Source organism: Dendroctonus ponderosae, unplaced genomic scaffold (genome assembly GCF_020466585.1).
Source record: "Dendroctonus ponderosae isolate FM_Combo_2020 unplaced genomic scaffold, Dpon_F_20191213v2 Dpon_F_20191213_1, whole genome shotgun sequence".
Classification (NCBI taxonomy): domain Eukaryota; kingdom Metazoa; phylum Arthropoda; class Insecta; order Coleoptera; family Curculionidae; genus Dendroctonus; species Dendroctonus ponderosae.
In genome coordinates, this window is record NW_026017110.1 from 60439742 (window position 1) to 60460603 (window position 20862).

The 20862-nt window shown below is 35.7% G+C and overlaps 1 protein-coding gene across 5 annotated transcripts; it reads left to right on the plus strand.

Annotated features, from left to right (window-relative positions):
- The first annotated feature begins 733 nt into the window (after positions 1–733).
- On the plus strand, positions 734–20625 carry LOC109541169 (endoplasmic reticulum aminopeptidase 1). 5 transcript variants are annotated; one of them, XM_048670526.1, is made up of 15 exons: positions 734–1382; positions 2219–2461; positions 8483–8683; positions 8742–9027; positions 9954–10134; positions 10189–10414; positions 14523–14677; positions 14730–14978; positions 15393–15551; positions 15611–15839; positions 15901–16084; positions 16137–16358; positions 16415–16690; positions 18363–18585; positions 18644–20625. In XM_048670526.1, the coding sequence occupies exons 1-15, from the start codon at positions 1286–1288 to the stop codon at positions 18785–18787; spliced, it is 3075 nt and encodes a 1024-aa protein (XP_048526483.1). In that variant the 5' UTR covers positions 734–1285; the 3' UTR covers positions 18788–20625. The 5 variants fall into 5 exon arrangements, with proteins under 5 accessions (XP_048526483.1, XP_019765504.2, XP_019765505.2 ...); XM_019909945.2 differs by having other exon boundaries at positions 735–1382; positions 8495–8683; XM_019909946.2 differs by having other exon boundaries at positions 1317–2218; positions 2291–2461.
- Positions 20626–20862: the final 237 nt, after the last annotated feature.

The window sequence follows — 20862 nt, forward strand, 5'->3', positions numbered from 1 at the left end:
AGTGGACGAGTTAAGTGTTGGATGCAAAAGTTTCAAAATCTCGTTAATTATTTACTTCTTGTGATTATTAATATTTTCTAAATACATATAGAGCCGGATTTAAAGCTTTATCTTGGAGAGAAGCAACGATTTGGTAAAATTTAATCAAAAAGACGCTTATCATGATTTTTATTTTGCAAAAAAAGCAGCAAGAACATCGTTTTTGGGAAAAAATTAATTGCGTCTAACCATGTTGAACATTTCTGCACCAAAAAATGTTTCTCCAGGAAAAAGTGTGGCGCAACGGTTTTGGTCGATTTCGATCAAAAATGCCCCAGCTTAAACGGGTGGTATATAAAATATAAAAAATAGGCGATAAATGGACACTGATCTCTGAGTTTGGTTTTGTAAAGAAAGGAAAGGAAAACGCGTTTTTCGCCAAATTCCATTGCGTTACCGCATGTTGAATATCAACCAATTTGGATGATTGATTATGTACTTAGTTGCATCCTCAAAAATGGCTTCTTATGGTCATTAATATTTTGCGAATAAATGAGAGATTGCAAATAGATATGAATCAAGAGTTTTACCTCAAAATGAAAGAAGCGATTTAAAGTTTTTGGAAAATTTCAATCAAAAATGCCCTTGGCTTAAACGTTGGGTATATAGAAAATAAGTTGTATATAGATAGTGATCTGGAGTTTTATATTGAAGAGAAAAGTTTGGGTAAAATTTATTCAAAAACTTTCCCCCCAGTTGGAGGAAACAACGCTGAAGACATGCGCGCAAATTGGCAAGATCAATAAAGTTTCACATGGGGAAAAGCGATGCACGAACCTGTAAATGAAAATTATGGGGTGCCGCCAACCGCGTCATAGACAGGGAGTGAATGCTAAGGGTAGACCGCTTGCCGTCTAAATGGAAAATCAATATGTAGCTACGTTCTAACCCCATGTGACTAGGGAGAACTTTCAGTGATAATCCTCCAAGTGAAAAAATCGGTTCAAGCGCAACTAAGTTTAAACGTGTCCTGACACTCACATTGTGCGTAAAAACGTTAAATACGATTACATATACCTAGTGAATGTGTGCCTAAGTGTCGCTCAAAGATTATCAACAGGTAGAACCTAGCATGCCTTGTTCTGAACTTATTTTGTCGACTCGTAGTTGTTTACAGTAGACTCATAAAATATTCATATGGCAGAATAAGGGCAACATAGTTATTAGAATCTTCCATAGTTGCTAACAGTAGACTTGAAATACTATGACTCGTTGATCATCCATCAATCAGTATTTTATTACCGATATGCAGTCAAACACAGCCTCATCAACCCGAGACGTCATTCGACTAGAACCTTTGGGAAAATTTAAACAAACCCAAAATGGCAATGTTAAATCGCAAGGTGGGTACCAGTGATTTCAATTTTTTCTTCCCTAGGCTAGCACCTAGTTAGTAGGTTCATGGTTAATCATTTAACTTATTAACGGCTTAATTAGCGTAGTTTAATTAGCGGGGGAAAATTGAAGAGACTGTTAGAGTTTGCTAAATAAACACGCACGTGAAATGTGTCTTTTCCTTCTGACCCTCCGGGAACTCTACAGAATTTTATCAGCAGCAAATGCCTAGTGTTATTTAGTTGCAAAGAAGGCAGACCTTATTGGCGGCTTTTGCTGTAAAAAATAGAGCTTTTAGGGAATTTAGAGAAAATTCTACGCGCCGCTCTACAGTGAGGAGGAAAGTCCCTACGCGCGGGAAACTCGGCGTGCGCAATTCTTCTTAGAGGGCGCAGGGTTCCATTACCGCGCCGAAAAAGACTACAGTTTCACAGTCGACCCCATCAGAATAAAAGATCAGAAACGTCCGTAAAACACTGACACAAAATATTACGTATAGTACAATCGAAAATATCAAAATAAATTTTATAGCAACGCATCCCGACCAATAGTCGTGTTCAAGTTTCAATCAGGAGAAGTAGAGTAGCATGTAGTAGCATAGGCTAGGTTTAATCTGAGAGGATTCATTGCGAATCGGTTAGTGTTTGATTAGAGCCCAGTGTCCATCCGTGTGAAAAGTGAGTTTTGGTAAAAAAATTTAGTGTGGAGGGCCGAAATTCAAATCGCGACGCTTTCGTAAAAGTTTCAGTCGTCACAGGACTGGAGCACGTTGAAGCAGTAGTCTGGCGTCGGGACCATAGAGTGATGAGCGATCAGGATGTTGATGATGTTGCGTTTCTTACAGGTACAAATCATGCTCAAATCACCCACTCCATCTGCCAATCATCTCCTCTTATACATAATCCCTGTGACACAGGCGGTGTTGCAGGAACTGATAGCCCTACAGGTCAGCCCCAAAAGAAGACCCTTTATGAAAATAATGGGGTGGCTGCGTGCAGCCACAACAGGGCTCTCTGTATTGCCACTATCGTATTTGCCCTTCTTTTTACTATCGCCATTATCATCGCATTCACTGGACCCCAAAGTGGTAAGTATCTACATTGCAAATTTAGTTCAAGTTGATTGCGGAATAATTCATTAAAACCCCCCAATAATCATGGATTAAATTTTGCTGCAAGCTCCGAACTAATTACAGCTCTATCAGCAAAACCATATTGCTACATAATGACGACAACCTACAAAAGCTCTTTTGTGTGGGGAATTAGCTCTAGCGCAAAATGTTCACGCTATGTATTCCATAGTTCACCGACACAAATAAACCTCATGCATCAATGCTTTATTTCACATATATTCCTGCTCTTTCGCCTACTTTTATGAACCTGGAACATTATTTGATGCGTCAATTGATTTATTCTGTTCGTAGTTGAACTGCACATTTTTCCTTCCGGTCCAATTGATCAATTTCATCAGTCAATTCATTTTTTGCTGGAGTCGTTGGATTGAAAGACCGCTTTGAGCATTATCTAAAATTCTACCTAAACTTCTAAAACTATGTTCGATTCAATCACTCCATCCAAAGTTGATATTTACCCCAATTTCCCATATTCTCTATAAAATCGCTGTTCAATTTGGCCAAAAATCTTGAAGATTAACTGGGCGATTCGAAAGAAGTATTATACTATCATGAAACTCAGAGTTGCACCCTCGGAAGTTGCGAACTCCTAATAAAACTTTCCTACTCCCTAGCCGATTTCAGTCTAATCGCAGTATATTCTTGGGAAAATATCGACAGTATCCCCTTTCAGCTTTAGGCAGCTCCGTTCGTGGAAGGGTCAAATGATAGCAATTTTTTAAAAATAGGTAGAATCGCTAAAAATTGCACCAATTTTCCCCGGTTAGGCTAATAATTGCAATACAATGAATCCGGTTAGTTTTAGATATACAGGGTAACTCAAACTAAAGCAGACATCAAAAGTTGATTTTTTCGTAGTTTTTCTTCGGGATCTCAACAACGCTGAACTTTTCTACACAATTCTATTACCAGTATTTACAGCGGATTGAAACGATAAGTTGACTTTTTCCTTTTTTGAGTTGATGTGCGATTTTGGATTTTTTTCACCCTAACTTTTACGCCACTGAGGAAATTGCAAACTTCCAAAAAAGTGCTTTGCATGCAATGCTCTAATCTCAGTCGTTTTGGGAAATTTTTCATTGAGAAACAACGTAGAACCTGAAATGTACGCAATTTATTCTAAAAACGGTGAAAATTTCAAACCGATCGCTTCAAATCGTGATTTTCGCCGGCAAGCCAGCTTTTTAAAAATCGCAACATTTAATCAGCGCAAGTAAAAACCTTCTGAGTAACACTGTGTTGCGTTGCGCTATTGAGTTGTTGCCGCTCTCTGAGTTAACGAATTATAACTCATCGGTTAATGAGTTATATTCATTTATTAAAGCCTTACGAGAGCTGAGACTGGAATTTTCACAACTAAAAAAGGTCATCAACATTTTTTCTGAGTAACGTTTTACTACTTTGTTCAAACAACTAAAAAAAGTCATCTACATTTTCGCTGCAACAGCACTGAGTCCAAAGAAAGTCGACGAGTTTTCCTGTAAAATTCTTGTAAAATCGATCACTTAATTTTTTGCATAAAAGATTCAGTTTGTCAGTATTTCACAGTAAAATGTTAAGAAACACGCCGTTTAGAGACTTTTGGTTGTTTAGAAATATTGACCTAAAAGTGAAGAAACCCCAGTTACAAAGAGTTTTCCAAATAAATGATAAACTTTCGCTTTCTCAGTTCGGGGAAATATTTTTGGAAAAACCCCCAGAAATAATGATTACGGTTTTATCCATAATTCGAAGCTGCAAAAAGTTTTTCAAGCGGTTATTTTTTTCTTAGCGGTCAAGGAGGCGAGTGTTAAAATCTCTAAATAAATAAAATGTATCTTATAATTTTTTACAGAAAATACCTAAAGATTGTCAGTATTTTAAGTAAAACTAAAAAATAATGCGACTTTTTGCGTTTTCTATTAAAAACTTTTAGTTTTGTGATCGGTTTTGCAGAAAACATTTTTTTTTTAGATTTCGTAAAATTTTGACTAAGCTTTAAATTTATCTTGTAATTTTTCGGGTAAAGGACCTTCAGATCGTCAGTATTTTTAAGTAAAACTCTACAAAATAGAGAGTTTTTGAGCAGAAAGTGAATTGAATGTGAATTCAGTCAAAACTAAAAAACCACAAATTTTTTAAGAAACTCGTACAGCCTTCAGAGCTATGGAGATGACGAGACTTCCCTAATAATATGTTATAAACTTTCGCTTATTCTGTTCGTTTTTTGATAGAAAATTATTTTATTTTTGTTCCAAATTCGAAGCTAGAAGGGGATTTCAAAACGTCTTACAAAGCGAGGAAGGATTCGAAGTTTATTTCATAATTTTTCGCGGAATATATCTTAAGATTGTCAGCATTTTTAAGTGAAATTGAGCATTTAGAAGAAAAAGTAACTTGCTAAAAGATTTGAAGACATTTTTTAAAAATGTTATTAATAAATGGCCGTTAAAATAATTCTAAAACAAGTTAAAAAAAGGCAACATTTTCTCAGCAACGGAAGTGAGTTGCTGCTTCGGTGCGTTGAGTTGGCGCACCAAGTAATTTGCGTAGCACTGCGCCAACTCCTAAAAATTCACTGAGTTACTCAGGTCTAATAGTGGAAACTTGAAGTAAAGAAACTTTCCTCAAGACTCCCCGAATCCTGATTTTTAGCAACGTTTCAAAATCTACACCAAAAAGACGGTTTTTCCGCAACTACCAAGTTTGATTTAAAAATTCGTAATTTTCAACCTAGGTCAAGCATTGAGATCAAATTTTCATAGTCTTGAGAAAACAGCTGCATCTACAAGCTAAGCCCTGCAAATTTCATTCCAATCGCATCTAATGCATTAAATTGCTAGTTTTGACAAAAATGCATGGTTGCGTTTAAAAACTTGTAACTTTCAACATAAAGCAGATATCGACTTGAAATTTGCGCAGTCGAGGGCCAATCATTGAGCCTATAAACACACAAAATTTGATTCCAATCTCACTGAATCCTGATTTTTTTATAACTTTGTAAAATCTGGACGAAAAAGATGGTTTTCCAAAAATCCATGGTTGCGTTTAAAAATTCGCAACTTTGAACCTAAAGCAGGCAGTGCCTGGTAATTTTCACCGTCTAGTGAGAAGAGTTGAAGCCATAAATCTGTAAAATTTCAATCCAAGCACAGCGAATTCTGATTTTTGATAACTTTTCAAAGTCTGCATAGAAAATGACGGTTTTGACAAAAATGTATGTTACGTTTAACAATTGGTGACTTTCAATATACAGCAGGCAGCCACTTGAAATTTTTACAGCCGAGAGTGAATAGTTGAGTCTATAAACGCACAAAATTTCATTCCAATTGCACCGAACCCTGATTTTTGATAATCTTGCAAAATGTGTACCAAAATTTACGGTTTTAACAAAAATGCATGGTTACGTTTAACAATTAGTGACTCTTAACATAAAGCAGATATGCACTTCAAATTTTCACAGCCTAGAGTGATTGGTTGAATCTATAATCCCACAAAATTCCATTTCAATCGCGCCAAATCCTGAAATTTGTAAATTATTGCGCTTAAAAATTAGTGACTTCAGTCTACTGTCCAATTTTCAAATTTATCCTTTGCCATATCAAGATCGCGGTAGTTCCTGGTGGGACACCCTGTATAATGAAACATTGCTTCGTTTATCCCTCGGGTAATTCTGAAGCAGCTAAACGAGTGGCTCGAGGGTTTAATAATTAAACTGGGCTGAATATTAAATTTTAAAGTGAGACAAAAAACACTTAACTGTAGCAACTAGCGTCGAGTTATTTGCCTCGCTTAAAAGTTCAGGAATTATCCTATTAAAAATTAATCACCACCTTTGATAGCATTTACACATCGAGTAGTTACTATCTACGGTTTCCTAAGTTTAAATGGGGTTTTAGGGCGGAGAAACGAAAATACAAGCCAAGTTCAGCAGTATTTTCCTAAATTATGTCACAGAAACTCAATATATGAATTTCCATTTTTATGTCTCCAGTGGACTGCGAACTCGCAGGCCGCGTGTGCTTTATGATCAGTATTCCGACTTGGCTCGAATTTCCAGAAAGTAAAATTTGCGTTATGATAAGAATACTACCGAAAGCGAAGGTCTATTTACCTTTCATATAAGAAAAGAACAGGCGTCGCCACACTTCATCAATGAAAAGTTTCTTCAATTCAAAAAAACACTATTTCTTCATCGAATTTAATACACTAATTACATTAAATTAAATCTTCCCTTATGCGTTTTTTTCCTATTTGTATAATTCCTGACCTCAAATTGCAACCAAAACAGTCGTGAATAAACCAAGCACAAACAACCAACAGGGCATATAATAATGTAAATTTATTTATTGAAACCTACTTCTGGAAATACAATTTCCGAAAGTTTTGCAGCATTGTTTATCCTGAATCTCTCACGTTTCAACGTCAAATTTACTTGCGGAAAGTTTGCGGAAGTTTTTGATGTAGTTTGCTCAAATTTGGTTGCTGAAGCTGCTGAATAATTTATTAGAATGGTAAATTTGTATCTCTTAATTGACATTCCGGTCTTCCCCTAAGGTAAATAGCGTTTAATTTTTGTTATCAGTGTGCAATTATTGAGGAGCTTCGCTAAACTGTAGCTGATTTACATTAAATTGAATTAAATGTCTCTAATGAAACCATATTAGTCGCTCTTGACTAATTTCGTTAACAGCGGAAAACATTTAGCTTTTTGGGCTTTTCCAGGAATTAAATGTGTTAAATTAAGGACTCATATTTAATTAACTGTTCTGTTATTAGCTCAATTCGCACCTTATGTGATGCAAATACGGTGGTTTGATGCGATCAAAAGAGTTGGGCTTTCGCAGCCATTGCCTTAAAACTGGTAGGGTTTTCGGGCTTTTGGCGTGAAAACTAATTAATTCCTGACGTTTCGCTAGCATGAGTGGCTTACATCTTCAAAGGTGGTTTGCTCGCAACAACTTCAGAAGATGCAAGCGCCATGGTCTAAGAGCCCTAAAAATCACCAGTTTTTTGAGAAAATTACGAAACTCCAACTTAATGATATTTATGTATCCTCTGATCAAGTATCACCTTCATTGATCAATTAACCCCCGATGTTGGAAACTATTCAATTACAATTTGCGGTAGACATCGGAAAAACTCCAAAAAAAGCTCTTTATGTAAAGGAAAAATCTGAATAACGATTTGTCCTACATACAGCCAAAGCAGCCGAATTGGTGTCAACAAACTGCAGACTAAGCCTGCACTTCTTTAGATGTTAAGAGCTGTTTTTCACAGCGCTAATAAAGTTTCAGTTCAAAAATGCAGATCTGCCACCCGTTAAAGACCCCTTCGCTCACTCATTTATGCAAGAAGTGTAAGTTCATAAGCGGGGGCACTTGAGCGCAAATTGCGTTTTTCTATACCATGTTAACTGAAGATTAATCAAGAGAATGGAGTTAAACAGTAACGTTGTACCCGAATTATTACAAAGCCACCCTTTATCAGCTTGTAGATGTGTATGAAGTGGAAGAAAAGCTTCGCTATTGTTATCCTCCTGCTGAAAGCGAAAAAGGGGTGATTAGGGAAAAGTTGGATGTTTCCAGATGAAAATTTCCCCGTTGAATAATTTATAATAATTTAAAACACAAATTATATTCAAACCCAATTATTTGACTCAGAGAGTAGAAACTCATAAAATTATCTTTTAGAGTCCAAACTTTGATTACCTTTGTCAAAGTAAGAAGTAATTTAGAATTCAGTAGTCCCCTGAGAAATTTGCCCAAGAAGGCAAGATAATCAAGATCCTTTGATATAAGCGGGTCTAATTTAGTTGAAGTTAGACTTAGTAGCGAGTAAACGACTACAATATGAAAATAATTTTGGTTTGAACCGTCAGCGGATTCTTGCAGTAAAATTTAATTATCCACAAGCTTCTAATCTAGAACAATTTGAACTAAGTGTTTTTTTGGTATTGAGTTATTATGCAAATAATTGATATACTTTTGTAAAAAGCATTGTTTACAGACTGCACATGTGCCGGTGAAAAACCGCCAAATTACGTGGGTGGCGAAACAAACCTGACAAGAACTTTCATTCCCAGAGCAACAAATGGCCAAATCTTCCCTTGGAACAATGTTCGTCTTCCTACCACCTTGAAACCTTCTAGATATAACATAACTATCCATCCCAATATTACCACCTTAGAAGTGAGGGGTAAGTTTTTGCACATCGCACTTAAATCTGACTAAATATCTTGGATTTTTTTCCTCAGGGCAAATATCGATTGAATTTCATTGCGATAAAGACACTAATTTTATAGTGTTGCATAGTCATAATATGACGATCGTAGATAAAATAATTCAGGATAGAAGAGGGCATAATTTGACGATTGTCAAAATGTTAGAGTACATTGGGAGACAACAGTTGTACATAGAAATTAAAGAAAAATTTAAGAAGAAACACAACTATACACTGAAAATCAGATTCAACACTAAATTGAATAAAGCGCAAGAGGGATTTTATATTTCAAGCTATGTTGGTTCAGATGGCGAAAAACGGTGAGCTTACTATAATATGTTAATGCTTTTAGACCAATTTACGTTGAACGTGTTTTTTTTTATTTCGCTTCGGTGAGTCCTCATTTTACTGCCGCTTTTTCCCCAGATTCCCAGATCAAACAGCTACCAGCATGCCTTCACGTTTACTTTCATCAAAATTTGCTGTGCTTGTCTGCTAATGTTCGGAGTCTTGAAAGTTCTTATTTGCTTTTTTGGAGCCTTTAACTCGCCCGAAGTTTCCAAGCAGTTCCACAGCCAATTTATTGATTTTGCTTTCCAAAGGGTCTGCACTGTAAAACACGTATAACGATCAAGCATTTTTTGCATCCCAATCTAATTATCTGGGGTCTTTGAAGGGAAAATTTCTCCACAAAATAAATTAGTGATTATTAAAGTCAATTTTTCGAATTCCTCTTTCCATTTGAGGGATCCCAAATTGAGTTATGCACTGTCTACTGGTTTGCCCGACCTTCAATATAAGCTGCTAAAAGCTAATTTCCGTAGGGCACGTCAGTAACGAGATTCCCTAAATTTCTGCTCTCCTGCTCAAACAGGGAAGTAATCGATAGAATTGGATGGTTTTAGGGTCCGCGTAAAGGCAGGAAAATCGCAATGTTAAAGGAAAACGTTTTAGTTTTCGGCTCTAATGCTCGTCCAAATTGCCTTCAAAAACTATGAACTCGGAAAATGGGCTCATAGGAAAACACAGTTCGTGTTCCGGAATATATTAATCTAATCAGTAGGGTTCTCGGGTCATTTATCGCACCCTTATCTTTTACATTCTGAACGCTTTCATCATTAGTGCCTTTTTATTGACGAAGGTGACGAAGGAATTTATTGGCCTGGATTTTTTCAGAGCTTTGTCATTTCGGCATAAAATAATTTTTTTCTCAACAATGGGTTTTTGAAATTACGTTTTATTTCAGATTTTTAGCGGCAACGCATTTCCAGCCGACTTTTGCACGAACTGCATTCCCATGTTTCGACGAGCCGAATTTTAAAGCCAAATTTAAATTGACTATTTTCAGGGATAGATTTCATATTGCCCTTTTTAACACCCCGGTTGTTAATACGGATGATTTAGGATTTTATATGGGAACTGGTTTGGTGAGTGCCGCAATCTCTGGCTCATTTCGTGTGTGTTACAGTTTTCGTTTTTAGTTGAGGGATGATTTTCAAGAAACAGCGGAAATGAGTACATATTTAGTGGCGTTTATCGTGTGTGATTATACGAATTTCAGGAATCTAACCGACCGAGGAGTGTCAGTGTCCGTTTATACTCCTCCTTCGTTTAATGAAAAAGCCAAATTTACCCTGGACACTGCCACTTCTGCTTTGGGCTATTTCGAAGACTTCTTCGGAGTGCCATACCCTTTGCCAAAATTAGGTAAGTCTTTTCTAATCTAACTAATTCAACTTTTTCCTAAATTTTCATCATCTTTAAAAACACTTCATTCTAAACGTGAAGAACGAGTAATAAAACTAAATGAAACTGGAGGGAATGAAATGAATAATAAGGTTTGTAAATAACGAAAATGAAATGAATGTTCGCTTATACCTCTATCATTCCATACACATTGTGCTTCATTTCTAAAGCAGAGGCACAATGATTAATAACTCTATAAGATGTCACTTAAGCATTCCTGCGAGAGACAGGGGATTGTGACATAAAATCGATTCGTTATATTTATGTTTACCTGCAACGCGATTTTATTTCCACAATTTCATAGCATTAATCCGGAAATGTACTTAAATTATTGGAACGGAATGGAATAAACGGAAACTCCATATTTACTGGAAGAAATCAGGCGTATGGGCGATTTCGATAAAACTCTCAGCATCTTGAAAATCAAATGTATTCTAAAGAGGGAGATAATTTCAAGTTGCTGCTTGATTTAGTTAAAGGAGAGARCGCAGTTGGTAAATTATCCATTTTGAAAGCGATGTTTACTCAATCGCCAAAAATCAGAATYCTGGTCGAGTTTGATGAAGCTTTCAGTATCATTAGAATCGAGCATCCTTTACAGATGATTAAAATTTCTAATTGYTTCTAGCTGTAGCCTAGAAAATCCTAATTTTTAAACGAGACACCGCAGTTGGGAAAAAACATCTATTTTGAGGCCGATATTTACGAACTGGCAAAAATTTGGATCTTGAACGATTTTTATGAAACGATCCTCTAAATATGGAGGGCGCACATTTCAACTTGCTACTTGATTTAATTTGACCGATGCGAATTTTTGAAAGAAAGAGCGCAGTTGGGTTAAAACATCCATTTTGAGAGCGATGTTTACTAAATCGCCAAAAATCAGAATCCTGGCCGATTTTCACAAAACTTTCAGCATCTTTACAATCAGGCATATTCTAAAGATGGAGAAAATTTCACCTTGCTGCGTAATTTAGTTCGGAAGATGCGATTTTTTAAAGATGGAGCGCAGTTGCGTAAAACCTCCATTTTGAGAGCTATGTTTAATAAACCGGCAAAAATTAACAATTTGGCCGATTTTTATGAAACTATCAGATTATTTAAAATAAAATGTCTTCTAGAGATAGCGAAAATGTCAATTAGCTAATTGATTAAGTTCAAAAGGTGTGCATTTTTAAGGAGAGAGCGCAGTTGTGTAAAAACATATTATTTAAGGCCGATATTTACTAAACCGGCCAAAATCAGCATACTGGCCAAAGTTTATGAAACGTTCAGAATCTTTAGAATAAACTGTCTTCTAAAGATGGAAAAAAATTAAATTAGCTAATGGACTCAGYTTGAAAGATGCGWATTTTTTCKGAGGGAGCGCAGTTAGGTAAAAACATATTATTTAAGGTCTATATTTACTAYACCGGTTAMAAYCAGGATGCTGGCCAATATTTATGAAATTTTCATMATCTTGAAAAGACACTTCATTYTAATGATGCTGAAAGAAAGAAAGTTTATTCTAAAGACTGTGAAAGTTTCATAAAYATTRSCSWSMATCCTGATTTTMGCCGSTTTRGTAAATATTGGCCTTTAATAATATTTTTTTACMCAACTGCGCMCTCTTGTTAAAAAAATCACATCTTCCAAACCGAACCAAGCAGCAACTTAAAATTTTCCCCATCTTTAGAAGGCATTTGGTGTTAAAAATCGACCGGAATCCTGATTTTTAGCAATTTAGTAAACATCGCTCTCAGAATGGTTGAATTTTACCCCACTGCGCTCTCCCCTTTAGAAAATCGTATCTTTCGAACAAAAAGAAGCAACAACTTGAAATTTTGTTCATTTTTAGAAAACACTCTAAAGATGCTGAAAGTTTCATAAAAATCGGAATATAATTCTGATTTTTGGCGATTTAGTAAATATCGCTCTCAAAATGAATGTTTTACCCAACTGCGCTCCTTCTTTTAAAAATTCGCATCTCTCAAATAAAATAAAGTCGCAAGTTGAAATGTTCTCTCTCCACAGTTAGAAGACACTTGATTCGAAAAATGCCGAGTTTCATAAAAATGGCTCAGGATCCTGATTTTTGGCGGTTAGTAAATGTCGGCTTCAAAATAGATGTTTTTCCCAACTGTGGTCTCTCGTCTAAAAATTCGCATCTTTCAAACTAAATCAATTAGCTAATTTAAATTTTCTCCATTTTTAGAAGACAGTTTATTCTAAAGATTTTGAAAGTTCCATAAACATTAGCTGATACATACAAACATAGTATCCTGATTTCACCGGGTTTAGTAAATATTGGCCTTTAATAATATTTTTTACCCAACTGCGCTCTGCCTTTAAAAAATCGCATCTTTGAAAATAAATCAAGTAGCAAGTTGAAATTTTCCACATCTTTAGCAGACACATGGTTTAAAAGATGCTGAAAGTTTTATAATAATTGTCCAGAATCCTGATTTTAAGCGATGTAGTAAACATTCCTCTCAAAATGGATGCATTTTAACCCACTGCACTCTCTCCTTTAAAAATCGCATTTTTCGAACAAAAATAAGCAGCAACTTGAAATTTTCTTCATTTTTAGAAAACACTCGTTTATAAAGATGCTGAAAGTTTCATAAAAATCGGCAAAGAATCTGATTTTTGGCGATTTAGTAAACATCGCTCTCAAAATGGATGTTTTAACCCAACTGCGCCCTTTCTTTTAAAAATTCGCATCTGTCAAATTAAATCAAGTAGCAAGTTGAAATGTGCGCCCTCCATATTTAGAGGATCGTTTCATAAAAATCGTTCAAGATCCAAATTTTTGCCAGTTAGTAAATATCGGTCTCAATATAGATGTTTTTTCCCAACTGCGGTGTCTCGTTTAAAAATTAGGATTTTCTAGGCTACAGCTAGAAGCAATTAGAAATTTTAATCATCTGTAAAGGATGCTCGATTCTAATGATACTGAAAGCTTCATCAAACTCGACCAAAATTCTGATTTTTGGCGATTGAGTAAACATCGCTTTCAAAATGGATAATTTACCCAACTGCGCTCTCTCCTTTAAAAATCGCATTTTTCGAACAAAAATAAGCAGCAACTTGAAATTTTCTTCATTTTTAGAAAACACTCGTTTATAAAGGTGCTGAAAGTTTCATAAAAATCGGCAAAGAATTCTGATTTTTGGCGATTTAGTAAACATCGCTCTCAAAATTGATGCTTTTTCTCAACTGCGCTCTCTCCTTTAAAAATTCCCCGCTTCCAAACTAAATCAAGCAGCAATTTGAAATTTTACCCATCTTTAGAATACACTTGCTTCTAAAGACTCTAAAGGTTTTATCAAAATCGCGGAGAGTCCTGATTTTTACCAGTTTATTGAATATGAAATACACGTTTATTCCAATGCGTTCCAATAAGAGAAGTACATTTCCGGATTAATGCTATGAAATTGTCGAAATAAAATCGCATTGCAGGTGAACATAAATCTAAAGGATCGATTTCATGTCACATTACAATGCCCTGTCTCTCGCAGGAATGCTTAAGTGACACCTTATAGAGTTATTAATCATTGTCCCTCTGCTTTAGAAATGAAACACAAAGTGTATGAAATGATAGAGAGATGTATAAGCGAGCATTCATTTCATTTGTGTTATTTACAAATCTGATTATTCATTTTATTCCCTCTGGTTTTTATCTAGTTTTATTGTCCTTCACACATTGGATCAATTTTTATTCCAAACCTTCCATTCGTATTACTGAAGCTTACTCCAATACCTGCACTTTCTTCAGTTCCGGTTATTTCGAATACGGCGTTTCCCCTAAATGCGAATAAAGCCCATAGGGTTTATCGACCTGGGAAATCAACGGAAGGGTGCTGAAACTAAATATTACCCTATAGGATAATCCTGCTCTAAACCGAGTTGTTTAATCAGGACATTAGCCGAATATTAGACAAGTCCTGTTGTTTCGAACCGAGATGTTTACTTCAGAAATAGGCGTTCGTTTCTTCCGATTATGTTAATGACTCTGTTAAAATGTGTATTTTGAAAATCACTATAGCCTAATCACTAGCCTAAAATCACTATAGACACTTGTTTCCAGATTTGGTTTCCATTCCCAATTTGTCTAAAGACGCAATGGAGAATTGGGGCTTGATAACCTATCGGGAATCAACCGCAGTAAATAACCCTGGAGAGCTTTCCACTTCCATAGATCAATGGATCACCACCACTATCACCCATCAGATTATCCATCAGGTAATACCTGAGAGTTTGAAGTCAATTGCCTTGATGAATGTGACTATTTCAGTGGTTTGGAAACTTGGTAACAATGAAATGGTGGAGTGATTTGTGGCTATATGAAGGGTTTACCACGTATTTACAATATTTAGGAGTAGAGAATTATTATCCAGAATGGCAGATGCTGGATCAATTCATTCTAGACAAAACACAGCCTGCCATGGCATTAGATGCATTAGTCAGTAGTCATCCTATAAATGTCGCCGTACACGACCCTTATGAAATTGAAACTATTTTTGATACTATTTCTTATAACAAGGTAGGTACGAACTGCTAGCTTTCCATTTTATTTCCATTTCACCCCTTTGGCAAATTTATCAACGTCTAAAAGAAGCCATTTCAGCAGTATATCTTACACCGCCCATTTGCAAAACATTTTAATTTTTAATTTAAAAAGCGAGAGTAGAAGAGCGGCGGGAATGGGGAGCAATATACCTTCTCTTCCAGAATAATAGCATTTCCAAGAAAACACTTGAGCTCGAAAACGAATTTCCCCCTTTTTGCAGGCAGCCCTTTAATGAGAGACGGTACTTAACTTATTTATTAAATTGAAAGTGGCCCTTCGCGGATTAAGGAATTCATAAATGAACTCGAGAGCTTTTTATAGTGAAGTGGATAAATATTCGAGCTGTATTGACAAGATCTTACTAATTTGCTCAATATTGCTTTTTAGGCAGCAGCGATTATACATATGCTCAGAAATTTTTTACAAGAAGACTCTTTACAAAATGGCCTTAATGAATATCTTTCTACTTACAAGTATACAACAGCGGAAACTAAAGAATTGTGGAACACTTTCAGTAAAACCATCAATCATACGCTAGATGTAAAAGTAAGTGCTACGCTAACTTTATCTCCATTCCAAGGTAAATGTTGTCTAAATCCATCTAGGCTATCATGGAAACCTGGACCCATCAAATGGGATTTCCGCTTATCTCGTTGACGAAAGAAGGAAGCACGATTTTAGCCACTCAAAAGAGGTTCCTTTTATCGGTTAAAAGTGGAAACGATAGCGTATTGCCCAAGTCCAAATATGATTATAAGTGGTATGTTCCACTAACATTCATTACGAGTAATGATAGTGAGTCGATCCACAATGTTTGGATGAATATGAGCGACGGTATGAGAATAATTCGGTAGGGTTGCACGAACAAAAATGCTGACTGCTGTTCCAATTTCAGTAAGTTTTGATGTTGATCCAGACATCAAGTGGATAAAGGCAAACACCAATCAGTCAGGCTTCTACAGGGTGATGTATGAAGAGGAGATGTGGCATTCACTCATCAAGCTTTTAAAAACAAATCACACAATGTTCAGCGCCGCTGATCGAGCCAATCTCATTGACGATGCGTTCACTCTGTGCAGGTGAGCATGCAACCAATAAAAGTCCTCAATCCTCCTTTCCCAATCATTTTAGAGCCGGACTGTTAAACGCAACAATACCGCTTGAGCTCTCAACATATTTGATTAAAGAACGGGATTATGTGCCATGGGCCACAGCGATAGAGCATTTCCAAAACTGGGCCAGAAGAATGTCTGAGTCGCTGCCCTACAAACTCTTCCTGAACTACATGCGGAATCTATTAAGACCCATAACTAAGTATGTCGGATGGAAAAACTCAAAGAATCACGTAAAAGGGTGCGTCATAAACCCGAGCAAGTGATGAGCGATGAATAATGTTTTTGAGTTTTTAGTCTGCTGCGTGCAAAAGTTTTATCGGCCGCTGTTCTTTGCGAACTCAACGAGACGATTACTGAGGCGAAAGTTTTATTCCAAAAATGGATGCTGCATAATGAGACCTTGGATTCCAACTTGAAGGAAGTTGTGTACTCGGCTGGAATAAAGTTCGGCGGAATGGCGGAATGGCAATTTTGCTGGAATGCTTACAACAGCACGTCTAATTCAAATGAACGAATATTACTACTAAAAGCTCTGGGGCAACCAAGGGGCGATCCATGGCTATTACAAAGGTATGAGTCTTAATTGATGGAAATCCACGGTTTTTAATTAGGAAATAACATATTTTCTTGGAGACATGTATGTCCATGTTTCACTGAAAAATCGCACTTTGGAAATCACTGAAGTTGAAGGAGGAGATACGGAAGTGAAGGAAATAGAGCTTTTTCACATATAAAAAATCCGGATTCCCTTGTTTCCCTTTGCTTTGGTTGCAATGTTCCTAAATACACAAAGGCCCACAAAGGAAAACTGTAAATTTTTCTTGAAAAAATAGACCCTTTTTTTTACATTTTTCCTTGTGTGCTTTCGTATTGGAGATACAGAGTGTAAAAATGTAATTTATTTGTGTTTTTTACCAATATTTGCAAAAAAAATAGAAAGAAATTATTTTTTGCCACCATGTATCTCGCACACAAAAGCACAGAGAGAGACATGAAAGAGGTAACTTACAGGGTGGTTTTTTAGTGCGAGACTCCATTATTTCCGTTGGTGCTGAACTGTCGAAAAATAGTTTCATATAAAAGTTGTTGACACACAAAGCGCGCACACTTTAAAAATATCTTATATGATACAGAGTGTCTCAGAAAAGCGAGGCAAGATCAAAGTGTATTTTTTTTTAAATAGAACTACCCATTTTTCCTTAGCTCATGAAACGTAGCTTGAAACGCTGCATATGCACCGTAACTTATTTTTTTCTTACTTGGCGTTGGCAGATTATCGCCATTTTAGTAAAATTTTGTTAAAAAACATGGCATCTAAAAATTAATTATAGAAGCAAAAAAAAGCAGCTAAAGATACAAAAAAATACGTCTTTCCAATCACCACAGATCCATTAAAAATTCTATTGAACCAAAATTTCAATTGTACATTATCAATTATCATTGTACAGGGTGTTAACAACATGAAAATGATATGATTTTCGTTGATATTCGTATTTGTTTGAATTCAAACAAATATGAAGTTTTCAAGCCTATAAGGTATCAAATGTTTCCCAATTATGGGTTTGTTTTGAAATTTAATCTGATGATGGCGCTGTTGTCTCGCCGAAACGTAATATGAAATAGACGATATGAAAATTTTAATTTCACATTTTGATTGAAACCCAGGAAATAAAAAATATAATAACAATTACACGCAGTCAGGAAAATAAATCAAAATAAGTGGAAAAATTCACATAAATATGTCCTGAAACGCTTCAGTTCCGAGATTCTGAGTCTGGAAATTCGCAATTTTATTGGGCAGTTTTTTAGATTTTTATTTTGAATTTGGAACGTAAGTAAGTAACGTAATCAAGGATGCATCAAGAGAGATGTTTTCTGTGGCCCCGTTTCAATTCCCCGAACATTTTGTGGTGCGCCACTGAATTTCAAAATTATTGATAAAATTTCGAAGCTGCTTAAAACAGAAATCATTAAATCATGCTATACAGGGTGTTTGAAAAATGCGTTACGAAATATTTAAGGGCGATTCTAGATGCTAAAATAATTATAGAAAGTCATGTAAACATACGGAGCTTGAGGAGCTAAATTTCAGGTAAATATCTGAAAAACTGCAAGAGAAAAAATTCGACACAAATTTTTGAACTTGCTTTTTTAAGTTCGATCAGGACTTTCCAGACTAAAACGTGAATCTCCATTTATCGGTATATAATTAGCATCTAATTGAACCGCAATATTATTTCAGATATCTCATAGAAACGTTAGATAAAAATACGATTAGGCCTGAAGATGTGAAAGTAGTGTTGGCAGTGGTGGCTGCTAATCCCGAAGGAAAACTTTTAGCTTGGAGGCACCTTAAGGCATATTGGCCAACAATGCATTCGCTCTTCGGAAATTCTACTTCCATGATGGGTAGTCTCATATCAGCAGTTACCGCACATTTGTCTACCCCTTATGATTATTACGAGGTAGCAATTGAACTCGAGTCGTGTTGCGCAATTATTAAAGTGTTTCTCTATTTTTCAGGTTACTACATATTTTAATGGAATGAACGTTGAATCAGCCTCAAGGGCTTTAGAGCAAAGTCTGGAGATTATTCAATTGAACATCAACTGGCTCAACAAGAACAAAGAAGACATTTATACTTGGTTGCGTAAAAATGTTACCTAAAAAGTTTTCCGTTGGTTTGACGAGTCAGTATACAGTTGGGTTGACTAATCATTACGGGGTCTAAAGGGATTAGGTAATAACTAGCTCCCATATCTTCCATTACAATTTCCTTTAATCAATTGGATGAAACGAGGGAATTCCAAATAAAAGTGCATTAGTTTCTTTACTATGTCCATTTAAATTTGTTTCCTAATTAGGATACTGTCGCTACGACACCGTTCTTCCAGTATTTTCTCAATACTTGCACTTGAACTCATTCAACAGATTAATCCAAAATAGGTGTTGAAGCAAAATACGGCGTGAATTTTCATCGTTAAGGACTCAAGGTTTCAAAACCCGCACTTTCCATTTCTAAATGCAAACAGTCCATTGCCGTAGTCTAACAGCAAGTATATCACAATACGACACAGCAAATTTCTAGGGAATAAGGACTAAGTTGGAAAACTGATATCAGGACTGATGTATTTTTGGAAGCTCATAATTCTTCCTCTTCCTCATTCCTTAATATTTATTAGAAAGTCAATTAATTAGCCCCTTGTATCACAATCGGGGCATTTTCATAACATGAATGAATTGTTAAGCGTACCTATTGATCAGATGATTTCAACATGAAGACAAACCACAGTATACATATGAAAAAACAAATTTTCCTCTCAAAAAACAGTCTTTTGGCGTACCGATACAGGGTGTTACTTAATCAAATTTTAATATTCAAGGAGGTTATTCTTTACTGTCTCTTGGCCTTTAGCATGTTTTGTTTTATCAAAACATGCCCAAGTATCGCCTCCTTGAACATTCAAATGTTATCAAGAAACACCCTGTAGATACGGCTGCCCCCTAGGTAAATACTTGGCACGGTAGATCCCATAGTGATAGTAACTTATAAGGTAAATAAAATATTTTCAAGTAAAACGGTGCAACAGCGTCGTGTTACTCCTGTCAATAGATTAGATTAATTCAGCAATTGTGTTAGAATTGTGTGATAGTGAGTGCGAAGAATCGCTCCTATTATACCCCTTTTATACATGGTGGTCACAATTGGCTGATTTAACAGAAAAAAACATGATTCTTGACTACATTAAGCAGTTTGGACTTTTATATGTTCTGTAACCACCACCTAAGAGCAATTCGAGTGGGTTAAAATTGGAAGATGTCCTTAAATCGAACCTATTCGATGTGTTCAATTGAGACCACCCTGTACAAGCAGAGCGATGCGCGTTATCAATTTTCCTTTTTTGGTCATTCCTGCAGTGAGAAATTTATTATCCAACTAAAGTGACTTCGACAATTTTCCTAGATAAACTAATTCCATTATTATCAGTATTCTTCCTAAACACTTTGTTTGTCGTAACTGGTAACCAGGCGCTATAAATATCCTTAGTGGATTGCTTCAACTGATTCGTCTATCAAACCTTATGATCATGAATAATATTTTTTACGTGGTATTACTTTGTCATATTTTCCTTAGGTGACCTTTGATTAATTAATATTTTTCTATTTTTATAACTGTATATAAGGAATAAAACTAGACGTGCTATTTAGAATGAAATGGTTTGTCTGTCAATGTTGATATAAATGTGAATTATAATATTATTTTTGTACTAGATAAAACATTTTAAAATAACGCCTTCTCAACTTCTGTAAATAGTTTCTGTTTTTAACCAAACGCTCATTTATATACAATTCTACAGATATAAAGGTATTTATTCCGGTTCTCTCTCTTGCCATATATATTGTACGTACATGAACATGTTCTATTTATTATTTACGGTACATAGGTATGTTATGCCATATTTTATGAAACAAAATATATTTTGCAGTTCCTACAATCGACAAAATGCATTTTAATTTTCCGTCTCGAAATACCATAATATACAGGGTGTCCGGAAATGGTGCGACCAACCCTTAACGAGGCAAATGTCCAGCAAAAATGAGTGTGACAAGTTTCCACAATTCTTTTTTGAAAAGGCAATAAGAACGGATCTACAGGGCGTTAAAGTTGCATTCATTAAAGTTTTTTTTTTAATGACTTTTTTGTTGGTTTATCAATTGTTTCAAAATTTTGTACGCTTATT

Excerpts from the sequence above, each read along its gene's own strand:
- LOC109541169 (XM_048670526.1), top strand. The coding sequence starts at position 1,286 with ATGCAGTCAAACACAGCCTCATCAACCCGAGACGTCATTCGACTAGAA. Across the intron at positions 14,979-15,392 it reads ATACTATTTCTTATAACAAG|GCAGCAGCGATTATACATAT; the intron begins GTAGGTACGAAC and ends ATTGCTTTTTAG. Across the intron at positions 15,840-15,900 it reads TTGGATGAATATGAGCGACG|TAAGTTTTGATGTTGATCCA; the intron begins GTATGAGAATAA and ends TTCCAATTTCAG.